Source organism: Lissotriton vulgaris, chromosome 5 (genome assembly GCF_964263255.1).
Source record: "Lissotriton vulgaris chromosome 5, aLisVul1.2, whole genome shotgun sequence".
In the NCBI taxonomy this organism is placed as follows: Eukaryota; Metazoa; Chordata; class Amphibia; order Caudata; family Salamandridae; genus Lissotriton; species Lissotriton vulgaris.
The window spans coordinates 187,140,963-187,155,807 of NC_141693.1; the positions used below are offsets into that span (position 1 = coordinate 187,140,963).

Sequence of the window (14,845 nt, forward strand, 5' to 3'; positions counted from 1 at the left end):
CTTCTTCCTGCAGGAGAAGCAGGTGGTCCTCCGAACAATAACCCTGGCAAGGAGGATCATTTGGGGGAAACTCCCGAAAGGGAAGAGCATACCCATTCTCTACAAGATTGAAACCCCAAAGATCCGATGTTATCAATTCCCAATCTTGAAGAAAATGGGTAAGCCGGCCCCCCACTGGGCCCACATGATCCGGAATGGCGGATCTAGGGCTGCTTGGCTGCGGAGGCTGGGGAAGAGGAGGAAGAAGAGGAAGCGTTACGGCCCGAGCCCGGCCCTCTGCTTGCCTCTATAATATCTATACAACGTGTTTTGCTGCTGCTGCGGCTGCTGCTGGGTTGACTTATAGGTTCGAAAAGAAGATCTGCTAAATCCTCTTGAACGTCTACCAAAAGTGCACCTGGTCTGAAGGCCCAACGACTTTGCTGTCGCCCTGCTGTCTTTAAAGCGTTCCAAAGCAGTGTCCGCTTTTTTTCCAAACAATCCAGACCCGTCAAATGGAAGATCCATTAATGCTGCCTGGACATCTGTGGAAAACTCACTTGACTTCAGCCATGCAGCTCTTCTTGTCGCTACGGAATAACCCATGACCCTAGCCACAGAGTCTGCCGTGTCCAATCCACTTTGAATAACCTGCCTTGCTGCAGCTTGAGTATCAGAGATTAAATCTTGGAAGTCTTTTCTATTCTCTTCAGGCACCTTGGGCACCAACTGTTTCACAGTGTCCATAAGAGCGTGGATATAACGCCCCATCAAGCAGGTAGCATTCGTGGATTTCAAAGCCATACTGGCAGAGGAGAAAACCTTAGCAGCCTGATCCTGCTTTCTCGACTCCTTTTCCGCTGGGACCTGCGGAAATGCACCCGTAGATCTTTTGGAACAGGCAGCCTGCACCACCAAACTCTCTGGTAGAGGATGAGAGGTTAAAAACTCCGGGTCTTCAGGAGCTGCCCTATACCTCCTAGCTACAGCCCTAGATACAGCAGCAGCTGATACAGGTTTTTTCCAAATCTCCAAAATTGGATCCTTTAAGGCATCATTAAAAGGCAGCAACGGTTCAGTCACTGATGAAGGAGAGTGAAGGACCTCCGTGAGCAGATTAGATTTAAATTCTGCAGTTGGTAGAGCAATGTTCAACAAACCTGCAGCCTTCTTTATCACTACATGATAAGGCGTCACATCCCTTGAGGGCTCAACAGAAAGCGAAACAAGGTCCCATTCAGGTGACAGTTCTAGGCCACTAGCACCAGTCAGGTCCTCAAAAGGGTCCTCAGACTCCTGTAGTTCGCCTTCCTCCAGATTTTCCTCTCGATAGCTTTCCTCCTCCATCAACCTCTGGGCCTCACGCCTTTGCTTCACATTCGAAGCCGACGGATACGCATTCGACTCCGATGGAGCCGGTGTCGAACCAGACATCGGACGAGGAAGAGATCCACAACATCGTTCAGGGTTCGGCTTCAAAGTTGATGGGACTGGCGTCGACGGAATCGGAGACATCGACCTCGGCGTCGAAGGCTTTGGAGTTGAAGGCCTCACCAGATTCGGATAATGCCAATGCGGCGTTGGAGCCGGCATAAAGGGCGCAGGTGCATAGGATTGAGGAACACCCAGACCATATGCCATCTGACCCATGGGACCAGCAGGAGCCCCAGAGGGATATATAGCCCTTGAATAAATTCCGAACATCGCATTCAGGAAATGCGAAGGATCCTGACCTGGACCTGGGAAGGCTGGATACGAACCCCCAGGTGGATCTCGAGGGCGCGGAGTCGATGCGACGTCGACCTCCTCTTCAGGCTGGTGCACCGGAGTCGACAGACCTTCGGGCAACGGAGCCTCTCCCTCTCCAACCACCTCCTCCTCACCTTCATCCTCCCGACCTGAAGGATGGGATGGGTCCGGAGATGGAACAGCTTTCTGCTTCTGCGAACTCAGTGAATTCGCATGCGACGCCCCAACCTCGGCATCCTGTTCCTCCGAAGCCGAAGGTACCACCACCTTCTCGACCAGCTTCACCTGCGTCTTCGGCTTGGAACCAGACTCCTTCCTCGATCGATGATCGATGTCGGGATTCACGGGTTCTCTTTTTATGCTTCTTTTTCGAAGACCTTGAAGCTTGGGCTGAGGACGAATCCGATCGAGACCTCGAGTGAGACCTTGACTTCGAGCGTCGAGTCCGCGATCTTGATTTCTTCTTTTCCTTTCCTTCTTTAAACTTGGCAACCAGATGTTTTGCTTCTCTTTCCCGGAGGGCCTTTGGTGTCATCTTCCTGCAGGATTGGCAGTCCTCGACGTGGTCGGAGCTCAGACACCACAAACAGCATACATGTGGGTCTGTGATGGACATTATCTTATTACATTCTCCGCAGGCCTTAAACCCGGTCTTCTTCGAGGACATGTCGAAAGAAAGTGAAGACAAAGAGACTAGAAACAAATAGCAAGTAACAAAGTTACAGCCAAGGCTACAGACGATCCCAGAAAATCGTTAGCGTCGACGACGCGGAAAAAGGGGAACTGATGTCATCACGCCGCCGTGGGCCTATTATAGGCGTCGGTGACGTCAGCAGAGTCGCGAGCGATGCCGTGCCTTTATGACGTCGGGTCCACGTCGGCGCGAAGCTACAAAAAGAATTTCCGAATGTTGCCGACGCAGGGGGATATTCACAAGGTGAGGAATCCACACAGCAGATGTATCTATCAGAAGGGCATTCCCGCAGGATCCGGGGTGGGGATGCCAACTTGCGTAAGACGGGCATTTCCGATTCTCTGGTGTCGCAAAGAGGTCTAGAGATGGGCAACCCCATCGATGAAACACAAGATCCAGAGTCGGCTGATGCAGCTCCCATTCGTGTGTCGACGATGTGGACCTGCTGAGGGAGTCTGCCAGGATGTTTGAAACACCAGGCAGGTGCACCGCCGTCAGCCCAATGACGTAGAGCCCAATCCCAAATCGACTGAGCCAGTCGAGACAAGCGTTGAGATTGGTCCCTCCCTGCTTGTTCACATAGTGCATGCTGGTTGTATTGTCCGTTTGAATAAGCACTGACTCCCCTTGAATTACAGGAAGAACGACTTGAGTCCCAGAAAGATCGCCATCAGCCTGTTGATATGCCAAGAGCGTTGGGGTGGAGACCATTTGCCCTTGATGGAAAGACCCTGAAGATGAGCACCCCAGCCATCCAGGGAGACGTCCATTGTGAGCGTGAGATCTGGCGCGTTGACGAGGAAGGATGTTCCAGTCGCCAGGTTGGTCGACTGTGCCCACCAGCACAGGCCCTTTCTCATGCGAGCTGTAACAGCCACTTGGTCGTTGAAAGATCGAGACCTGACGCCACTGTACGTCCAGTTCCTCTTGAATGGGACGGGTCCGCAGTCTGCAATGTGGTATCAGTGCAAAACAAGATGATACCATCCCCAGAAATGACTTTAACGTCCGGACAGAAACGGACTACCTTGATCGAATGAGAGACACTAGGCGGAGGATTTTCTGTTGTCGTTCGTTTGAAACGAACGCCTTTGAAAGCATAGTGTCCAAGATCGCTCCCAAGAAAGTCCTGGTTTGCGCTGGTGCAAACTGTGACTTGTCGACATTGATGGCCAAGCCGAGGGATTGAAACACATCTTGACAAAGACGAGTGTCTTGGCTCAGTTGATGACGTGATTGAGACTGGAGGAGGCAATCGTCCAAGTATGGAAAAATGTGGACGCCTCGGAGGCGTAGGTGAGCCACGACAGGAGCCAACACCTTTTGTGAACACACGAGGGGCGGAGCGGAGTCCGAAAGGCAACACCTTGAACTTATAATGTGTCTGCCCCACCTTGAAGCGCAGGTACCTGCGATGCGGTTGGAGAATTGGGACATGAAAATATGCGTCCTGAAGGTCTATGGTGGTCATGAAATCCCCGCTGGCCAGAAGATGCAGGATCTCCAGTATTGTCAGCATGCGGAAAGATTGACTCTTTAGGTATCTGTTGAGAGCCCTCAAATCCAGAATTGGACGCCAATCTCCCGTCTTTTTGAGTAGGAGGAAGAAACGAGAGTAAAAACCCTCTCCTCTCTGAGATACTGTAACCACTTCGACTGCACCTTTCTGAACAAGACGACGGACTTGATGGTAAAGCTCCTCGAGATGGGGAGGAGGCGGGCCAGACGGTGGGGTATGAGGAGGAATCTTGACGAACCCAGCGGTCCGAGGGGATGGAGGATCACTGAGAATAAAACAGAGATTCGACCTCCAACACTTTGGGGATGACAAAAGTCATTGGTGTTTGGGGGTGGACCCCCGATAGGATGACTTCCCCTATAAGGCTTTGAGGACTGCTGTCGATTTGATTGCTGTTGATTGGAAGAGTAATGTTGGTTGCTCTGATTGTAGGAGCGATATTGAGATTGTCCTCCTCGAAAAGTGGAAGCGCTGCGTCCGCGTGCACCCCGAAATGTCTGTTTCCAAAATTGCAAAGTGCCCAGTGATTTAGCCGTATCAGTGTCCTTCCTAATGGACTCCAAAGCTTCGTCAATGTGGGAACCAAACAGCGATTCACCATCATAAGGCATATCAAGGATCTTGGATTGAACTTCCTGCCGGAAGGAGGTGGACTTCAACCAACCCTGGCGTCGTAATGCAGCCGCACAAGCAAGCTGGCGGAAACCAGTGCCCGCAATATAGACTGCGCAGTCAATCATCTCTTCAGATGCTCTTTGTCCGTCCTGGATGAGTTGCAGAGCATCCGCCTTGGAAGCGTCCGGGATGAGGTGGACTAGGGCAGATATGTCCGACCACATCTGCCGGTCGTAGCGGCCCAAGATGGCTAAGGCATTCACTGCCCGTACTGTAGTGGAAGCCATGGTGGAGAATTTCAGTCCAATGGCGTCTAGGCGCCGACCTTCTCTATCTAGAGGTGCGGTGATTGGAGACGCTGGATAACGGGCCCCACTCTGTGCCGCTTGCGTTACAACCAAATCCGGCTTAGGGTGAGAAACCAGGCATGCTGGTGAACCAGTTGGGGCCTTATATTTCTTCTCGCTGCGCTGTACTTTGGCAGGTAACGAATTTGGAGCCTGCATGAGCTTAACTCCCACCTTCCATATAAAATTGATTATTGGAATCGTGTGGACTTGTTTGAAAGGCTGATTTTTGAAATCTTAGAGGAAACAGTCCTCCTCTCTCTGTGTTCTTGGCAATTTAAAGCGCTGAGCCTCTCGACCCATCAACAGATGAAAACTGGCAATATCGACTGGAGGGGAATCTCCAGATTCTCCTGGTTGAGGGGAGGGCATCTGCATTTGGTAGTCGCCCCACTTTGCCATGCCGGTTGAGGCATCATCATTATCCGTGTCATCGTGGACCTTCCGTCCTCCCGTTCTGGAATCGCCTCATCATCCACATCCTGTGGATACACAGTAGTGTGAATCTTGACCGACGTTTGTACCTGAGGTGAAGGCGTCGATGGCAAAGGTGGCGGAACAGTTGGTGGAGCTGTCGCAGTCGCAGCAGGTAATGGTCTAGGAGTGTAACAAAGAAGGGGTAGAGAAATGAGATCAAGAGATGATCCTAAGGCTCAATTTGCCTGTATATGGCAGACTTTGAGGAACAATACATCAATGGACCGACGAAACCCTACCATTCTAACATCATACTATGGAGGAGGTTCATTGATGACATCCTCATACTCTGGACAGGGACAACACCCCAGTACCTGGAGTTTTTTACGTGGTTGAACACCCTGAACAACTTCCTGACCTTCACAATCACTGCTTCAGACTCCAGGATTGCATTCCTGGACCTTACTATCAGATTGGAAGGGGAAAAGATCAATACCACGATGTATCGGAAGCCCACTGACCGAAACAGTTTGTTACTCTTCACCAGCCACCATCCTAGAGCTTTGAGATTGAACCTTCCTTTTGGTCAATTCTTACGGGTAAGGCGTAATTGCACCAACCTCACTGACTACAGGAGTGAATCTATGATCCTTTCACGAAATTTGAAGGAAAGAGGCTACCCCACCAGGGAGATCTACAAAGCTCGGAAGCGAGCACAGAACAACAACAGAGAGGCACTCCTGGAGGGCAACATCAGAGCCTCGCAAGAGACCATGCCCTTGACGTGTGTTACAACCTTCACACCAATCTCTAATGATATTAAGAGAATTATCAAGAAACACTGGCAAATTCTCAATACAGGAGAGCTGACTCTGGAGATCCCTAGGTTTGCCTTTAAAAGGTCGAGTAATATCAAAGACGTGCTGGTACACACCAGACCAAAACAAAGTAGAGGCCACAGACAGAACACACTCTGGCAACTCCCGCCAGTGATGGGACATTACCCGTGTGGTTCCTGCAGTGTTTGCCCCTTTACCAATGTTACCAAGTCCATCAACTTGACAGAGACTTTCACTTGGGAAATCCGCAATCATACCAATTGCAACTCCACCAACTGTATCTACCTCATTAGGTGCCCTTGTGAATTACAATATGTTGGCATGACCACCAGAGCGGTCAAGACTCGTATATCGGAACATCGCAGTAATATACGATGCCAAAAGACCAACACAAAGATGTGCCGTCACTTCCTGGAAAACAATCACAGTTCCGACTCTATTTGGTGGGTCATCCTTGAAACACCCAACAGCAGATCCAAACAGGACCTGTTCCACAAAGAGCAGCGTTGGATACACAGGTTATCCTCAGATAAGCGGGGATTGAACGAAGATATCCCGTGGAGCTGTCTATAAATACATTGTTGGATTGTGTCTTACACTTGATACACACTTAACGTCTGTATCTAGCTTATGCCTATGGTGGACCATTGGCTAGTTGGACCCATACAGCACAGGTCCCTCCAGGGAATTCCAAAAGCTTAAGACAACAATTATTGTATTGCACTTATGGCGCTGCATAGAGCTACTATTAGAAGGGGTCCGTTTTCTACCCTTCCAAGATGGCGCCTGTATTAGCGTCTTCTTACTAAAGAGATGTACTGTGCCTAATTTAATCTTTAAATACATGAGGACTGACCTACTTTTGTGTGTATATCCACACTCCCCAATATTGATGATTAAGAGTGTTACTAAGAAAACACCTTATATTAGTGTCATCCAGCTTTTCTTCATATTGAAGGCGCATGGAATTGCCTACTCCAAGATGGCGCTGTATAGAGCTAGTATTAGAAGGGGTCCGTTTTTTACCCTTCCAAGATGGCGCCCGTATTAGCGTCTTCTTACTAAAGAGATGTGCTGTGCCTAACGTTATCTTAAAATACATGAGGACTGACCTACTTTTGTGTGTATATCCACACTCACCAATAATGATGATTAAGAGTGTTACCAAGAAAACACCATATACTAGTGTCATCCAGCTTTTCTTCATATTGTAAGCGCCTGGAATTGCCTACTCCAAGATGGCGCCAACGTTTAAATTACTCATCACGTGACCCGCTAGTCACTGGGGTGACGCCCCAAACGAGCAACATAAACAACAGTGTACCGGGGACCTGGTACTATCCGGATCCCGGTAGTGATGGGTAGGCGAAAGAGCACTGACCGAGGCTCTGAGAAGTAAGTGGGCGGCTCATTTTGCTTCAGTGACCCGCGTTAGCGCAGCAGGTGTGGATTACTGACCTGGACACCTCGTATGTGATGTGCGCGCCGGGCGCTTCCTCAGTAATGGCGGGCGCTGCACGGCCGGCTGCAAACGAGTACCTCCGGCCATTGATTGTGTGTGTGTGTACTGGGCATAGTGTAGGACGCTTTGTAAGTCTCTGCTATACTTCAATATGTAGCATGCAGACAGTGGCACGTGGTTGGATGCGCTTATGTCTCTTCATACAATTGACCTGGACACCTCGCACGTGACGCCCCACGGCCTGCTGTAAATAAGTATCTTTGGCCTCTTGTTGTGTGTGTGCACTGGGCACATTGTAGGGTGCAATGTCAGCCTCTGCTATACTTTAATATTCAACATGCAGACAGCGGTTGATACTATACAATTGCTTACCCACCTGCATATCAGTATTCCACCTAAGATACGTTAAGACAGTGGGAGTTCTCTGATAACTCTGGAAATTGGTGCCTTTGTCTCCCCTATAGCCATTAAACCCCTATTGGCTCTCTCCCTTGAAGTCACACCTACCAGGTACTGTTGACACCTGTACTCCTTGACCTATAGGTGAGTATCTAATGAACCCCAGAGGGGTTAATATTTAGACACCTTGAACAATAACTGCTGCTATCATGTTTTAAGTTTAGTCTTATTTATTTGATTTATTTATTATTTTTCTACTGTGATAGAGATGACTTGTGATACATGTGAATCAAGTGGATACTTACAGGTCACTGCTCACAGAATGCCACAGACACAGAGTCACTTCTCTTCACCTAATCACAGTGTGCTCACGGTCAAGAATGGTTAATTGTTGTCCTTGTATTTTGGTAACTCTTCCTTTTGTCTCCTCCAGGCAAGAGCGGTTATACACAGGTAGTACAACGGTTACAAATTGATGTTTATAGGTTGACACTTTCAGGTCTTCCCGTTGTGATAGATGTAAAATTTAAATAAGGTCCTGAAGAATCGCAGCATAATCGCAGAAGCGAGAAACATGTCGACCTCACGCAACGCTGTGTAGTCCTAGATCGTGATACAGAACCTAACTTTCTGGCGATAATAGGCCACCCACTGGTTTTACTGATAGTAGGGGAACCACCAGAATAAATTGCTCTCCGGTATCCCTTGCTATATTTTAACACACCCATCTACACTATCCACTTCTTACCTGGCCCCTCACTTGCACTTCACCCACAGGCTGTTGGAAAAAAGATCTCCGATAAAGAGCCCCTCCTAGAGGTGAGCCCGTTGGACATTGCACCGCCTGCCCAACGAGGAGCAACGGCCGATGATGAAGCATGACACTCGCAAGAGTGTGTGAGGCCATTCATTCCAACTAATGGGATGCCCAGGGGAGCACTCCACTGAGCACTACCCCCCCCATCAATTTTCCTCCCCTCTTGACCGTATCACTATTTTTCTTCGTCTAGGAACAACTGAGTCCTCTTCTTGTTAATCAATGGTCTAGGAGTACCTTGTGGCGTTGGTGGAAAACGCCGGTTGTAGTCGTCCAGCATATGCTGGAGATTTGAGATCAGAGACAAAGGCAAATTAGCCATTGGAACTTGGACGAACTGTTCCTCAGCATGAGACTGCTGGTCGCCGCCTTCAACATCACTGCCAGAATCTTGACATTTGATGATGAGATCAGACGGACTGTGGGCCGCCCGAAAGTGTCATCCACATCATTACCAGAGTCCGAGTCTGGCTCAGAGGTAGTGGCAAACATAGGTGAAGGAGGCTGCAGATCAGGAGCAGAAACTGAAGTAGATAAAGGCACAAGAGGCAACGAGGCAAAAGAAGATGGTGCCACCGTCGACGTTATCGTTGACTGTGCTGAAATGGCCGTCGATGAAAATGACTTCGATGAATCCAGCAGCAACGGTAGGCTTGTGGACGAAGCCGTCGTCGAGGGAGCTGATGTAAGTTTCTTAGATGGCAAAGCCGCCGACGAAGTAGTCACCCCTGTAGACGGAGCCCTCGTCGACGAAGCTTTAGTTGACAGAGTCTTTGTCGACGACAAAGACTTTTTGATGGATTTCGTCGACCATGTTGGTATCTTCGTCGACGAGGTGATAGGAATAGTCGACGAGACAATCTGAAAGGCCAAAGAAACTCTCATCGATGTAGAGGCTGTCGACTAGACCGTCGTCGATGAGCTAAAAGCTGACGTCGACGATGTATACACTGCAGATCTCGTCGTCAGAACGCCCGTAGACGCTCCTGTCGACGACGAAGCAGGTGTGGAAACACGCTGTGATGCAGCAGAAGACGCCCGAGAGCCAGGTCTCGTGGGCGCAGCAGTAGTAGGATCTGGTGGGGGACACCACAGAGGCCAAAGGCAGGGCCAGTTTCTTCTTTTTTAGAAAAGGAGAAGGCATATCCTGCACACTACCACGCTTAGAGGCTGTAGAGGAGGGTCCAGATTGAAAACTCTCAGCATCAGACAGAGCAGAATCCTTGTCTTTGAGACGGAGTCAAAGGAGGAGACGACCCTCTCTGTCCTTTAGAGTCTTGTTAGAAAAGGTTCTACAAAACTTGCAGCTGCCAACTTCATGCTCAGGGTAGAGGCAATAAATACATTTCTTCTGGGGGAACTCTTTAAAAAGACAACTTCTCACAAGAAGAGCAAGGTCGGAATAAAGACTTCTTACTGGACATGATAGTTCAGGAAACAAGAAGCAGTTGAGGAAAAAAAAAAACTGAACAGAGCTCAGGGAGACTCCCTTCACACGACGTGCGGTAGAAAAATCTGAGGGCTTGAGCTTCTGAGGAGAAGGTTCTAGAGGGTGCTGGCGCCTGATTGGCTGTAATTTGGACTAACATAATGACAATGATATGTTACAAGTGTTTTCTTTCTCTAAAACAATTCCCCCATTGGAATGCATGATAGAGGTTCAGTTATGTATTTACTTCTAGTTTTTCTTATGTTATGTTCTGACATATATGTATATTTTTAGCATTTATTGCTATTTTATGTACCGTGGGACTCCCACTTAGACGGGGAATATTCAAGCATGTTAATCTATGAAAGACACCCCTAATACTGGAGAAAAGATGTTCAGGGGGATTGACATCTTGCTTCAATAAAGATGGTGATCCAATCTTGCTGATGATTTAAATGTCATAGTGTAATAGCTCAGGAGTCAAGCTGCCTATTTCAACAATAGAGGCTTGGGGGGCAGTGTTTGGCCTCCAAACAAGAATAAGCGATCCAGTCAGAGCACCTGCTCCCTTTGATGGATGCAAGGGAGGCTTCAATGCCTAGAGTATGGCTTGGTGCACCATGAGGCTGATATGGTGCCGGCCTAAGTCAGACACCAGAGACCTCCGATTGCCACCTCTCGAACTTTGGGACCACAACCCAGAAGTGACACATCTGGCACCACTGTCAGCTCTGGGTGGGGGTAGGGAGAAGCATTTGCCGCTGACCCAATCACGGTCCAATAACCACTACTGCATATTTTTCACTGTCTCTTCTGAAATCTGGACGTGGTTGTAGAAGTCCCCTTGACATCGGGCGTCTGAAAATTCAGTTCACACTGCAGAGCCCACATCAGTCACTGGCATTCTTAATCAGCACGATGCAGATGCCATCAGTCCCAGCAGCCTGAAAATCAACAACACTGAGATCCAGGACAGAGGCTGAAAGATCTTAATCGTCCCCTGAATGTCCTGGACTCGCCTTTTAGGATGAAAGGCACGAAACTGAACCATGTCCAGAATGGCTCAAATGAAAGAGAAGCAGCCCAGTGTGGCATGGTGGATAGTGAATCACAACAATGACAGCAGGCTTGCTGTAGTCTTGAAGGGGTTGACTACTGCCTGGGATGTGCTTGCCTTTAACAGGCAGTCATTGAGGTAGTGGAAGATGGGGATGCCAGAGACCCGAAGTTGAGATGCAAACATCGCCATCACTTCCGTGAACACCCGAAAGGCACTGGTGAACCAAAGGGGAGCACAGCAAATTGAACATGCTTCTGTCCCATCATAAACCACAGGTAGTGCCGATAGGCCCGCTGGATTTGTATATGGATATAGGTGTCCTGCAGATGCAACAGCACCATCCATTTTCCAGGGCCTGGGTAGACCAGACCTGGGCCAGTGAGACCATCTTGAATTTTCCTTCTGGAGGAAGGCATTGAGAGAACGCAGGTCTGAACGAAAACCTCAGTCTTCGGCACTTGAAAGTAGTGGGATTAACAACCACAGTAGTGCCACTCTGCAGCAGTTCCGGCTTGAAAACCGCAGAGACTGTCGCTAAACTCCAGCCGCTTAGAGATCATGCTGACAATATTTCAATACAGGACTTCTGAGACGCAAACTTGCAGGACCACAGAACCCCACCCGTTTCCTCACAGTGATTTCTCGTACTAATACCAAAGACATTTTTGCTGATACTTCATCTATCTACTGGTTTGGAAACAATCCTTTACGCCTTGAAAAAGCCCAGGCCTGCGAGCCACTAGGAGGTAAAACACATGCTGGCTGTTACCTATGTTCTTCACTCTGGCTTGCCAGAAGAACTTGGATCAAAAATTAAAAATAAAAATATCTGTAAAAGGCAACAGCTTTATCTGTGCTTCCTCTGGATCACCAGCCTTCCTCGGATTAAGACTGACCCATTGTGGTAAAGAATATTTTAACTACTCGTTTTACCAGCTTTGTCCTACACCACTTCGGTACTGCTGAAAAACATTCTGGGATCCAGTCCGACGCCTGGGGAATATTCAAAAAGTGAGGAATCTGTGTTTAGAAGTCAGAATGAGAAGATTTGGGTTTTTAACCCTTTGGATGCGGACGGCCCCCAAACGTCCGACGTCACGGTGGGCTTGTGAGTCAGATCGGGAGCGGGGGAATTCCAACTGCATTCAAAGGTTTTTTTTAAAAAACACCACACAAAAAAAAAAAAACCACATTCACAAATATTTATCTTTTAGAAGCACTTGGGATCCTGCGCATGGAAGGGACACTTTTTTTGCTTTGGATTAAAAACGGAGATCCCATAAAGGAGACAGTATATGTTTCATAAAGATGCTTTACTAAAATAGTAAGTTGCTGCACAGTTATGAGCGGTACCAAAGAGCAGTTTTATAGGCAACATGAGCTAGACAAAAACGACTTATGATCGATAAGTAGTTCTCAGCCTGGAGTAGTATTCAGTGCATTTGTTGACTTGTTTGTAATAAAATGTTAGATTATCATACCTTTATCTGCCAGCGACAGAGTGCTATTAAAGTATTGTTCTTCCACAGCCCATGAAGTCTCGTTCACCTTGTTTGAAACACCACATGACCCAACACAGCTCACCTTGATTGCTAGAGGTGGAAAAAAAGAAATTAATAAGCTACTTTAGAGATTAGAAACGGGGAAACATGCTAACTTTGCTCCTTTTTTCATAAGTTTTCTTTTTCTTTCAATAGTCAGACCATTACAATCTGAACAGCATTGGTCAGTCTCATTAGGCATTGTTCTGTAACAGTTCTATTTCCAGAAGGTAACACATTCAATGATTTTGTAAAGTGCAGTGACTGGTGAAGAGTTCTGAATAACATCTATTGTGGAGTCACAATAATCAATGTGGTCATTCGTAACACCCCTCCCACCTTGAGAAATACGGTCACATACAAAAAAGATCAACACATGTAACTTATTACTCATTATGGTATCCCAAGATGAGCTATGCCTAGTATATGACTACCTGCAGAATGTCAGTTGACTCCCCTGCCCTGGAAAACAATTTATGATCTCAATGAGCTCATTTCAGCTATTTGGTTGTACAATGTCCCCTCAGCTGAGCTGACAAAATAAGTACTCTCCTGGTGTGCTACACCTACTTCGTCTTTTAATTTGATTGGGTAAAATTGTAAAAAAAAAATAATAATAATAAAATACCCAGGAAGCTAATTTTTATGTCTCACCTACAAGACAGCACATGTGCAGTCTGTTAGCTTACAGTGGGCTTACAGCCTGCCAACTGCTTTAAATTGGTTGGCTTCATTGTTATGCTCATATGCTTGCTTCTTATTCTTTAGAGTGCCTGGGATTTTTTCTGCCCCTTATGCTGTCCCTCCCAATGAGCATGAACACATAAATATGTCCTTACACTAGTCAGGACTCATTAACCTGTCCTTTTTCAGACACTAATTTTTAGGCCGAGCATTCGGGACCTCTTGTATATACTTTAGTATATACTTTATTAGGCCGAGCATTCGCAACCTCTTGTATATATTTTAGTATATATACACACACACACACACACACACACATCAGTATATACTTTAGTATATACTTATATTTGTATGTACTTTGTGGGCTCAGGATATCAGCCCTAGGACTTGTCTGCTTCCGCTTAGGGACTTTTTTTCTGTTCAACTGTCTCTATTTAACTGTCTTGATACAAAACGACCAGCAGGTGTCAATAAATTATGTCTGCTGAGGAACTTTTTTTTTTATTTTTCTGGCAACTGCCTCTATTTAACTTTGATAGAGAACTACCTGCAGAGGTCAGTAAAATACCAGGCTCACTTTAGCATTCTCTAGATTCCAGTCCATAGAAATCATCTTCCAAGAGCACCTGTAGACCGTAATAAATTTTTGAAAATCTTGTACTTTCAGTGATATGACCACCGAAGGCCCTGCTTTTATATTAAAAACGGAGCTTTGGACTATACCATTTACCATTGAAAGGCAATATTTCTCTCCATGTGTTCCCATACCTGGCTCGTCATGCAGTTTGGTGCTTAGTTTCCCTCCATGTTAAAGAACAGTAGATGTTTCAGCAACAAGGTTAATATGCTGCATAGCTAAATACATATAAGGTCCCAAAGGCAAGACTGATTGCATTGTAAATGCTAGTTTCTTTTTGTTTACTCACTTCACAAGAGTGCATGTGTTCCCCAGCTGTCTCCCTTGTGTACTTCTTTCACTCTGTGCTGCTCTTTCACCTGGCTGGTGTAACCCCAAACCCTCCATGATACACGCTCCTTTATGTGCTCCCCTTACATGGGTTACTTTCTCAACCACATGCTTCTTTCACTCTGCCCAAGGTTGCTTTTACTCTTGCCTGTTTGCTTCCCCCGGCAACCTTTTTGTTGCTTCAACCCACACAGTCCCTCATTTACAACACCTTTCCAAGTTGGATCAGCAAGTAAAAAGAAGCGGCTGTGTCATTTTATAGGAGTATGCATGCAATTACAAAATGACACCATATTTTTTCCTTATTTTGCTATGCATCGAGCATGC

General features: G+C 47.2%; 1 protein-coding gene across 3 annotated transcripts in view; it reads right to left on the bottom strand.

Moving 5' to 3' along the window:
• The window catches only part of ARRDC1 (arrestin domain containing 1), a 699,997-nt gene that overhangs the window by 515,280 nt on the left and 169,872 nt on the right, over positions 1-14,845 (bottom strand). For all 3 annotated transcript variants that reach the window (XM_086921134.1, XM_086921132.1, XM_086921133.1), the window contains exon 2: positions 12,808-12,918. In XM_086921134.1, coding sequence (XP_086777260.1) covers positions 12,808-12,918 — 111 coding nt within the window. The remainder of the gene's footprint in view (positions 1-12,807; positions 12,919-14,845) is intronic.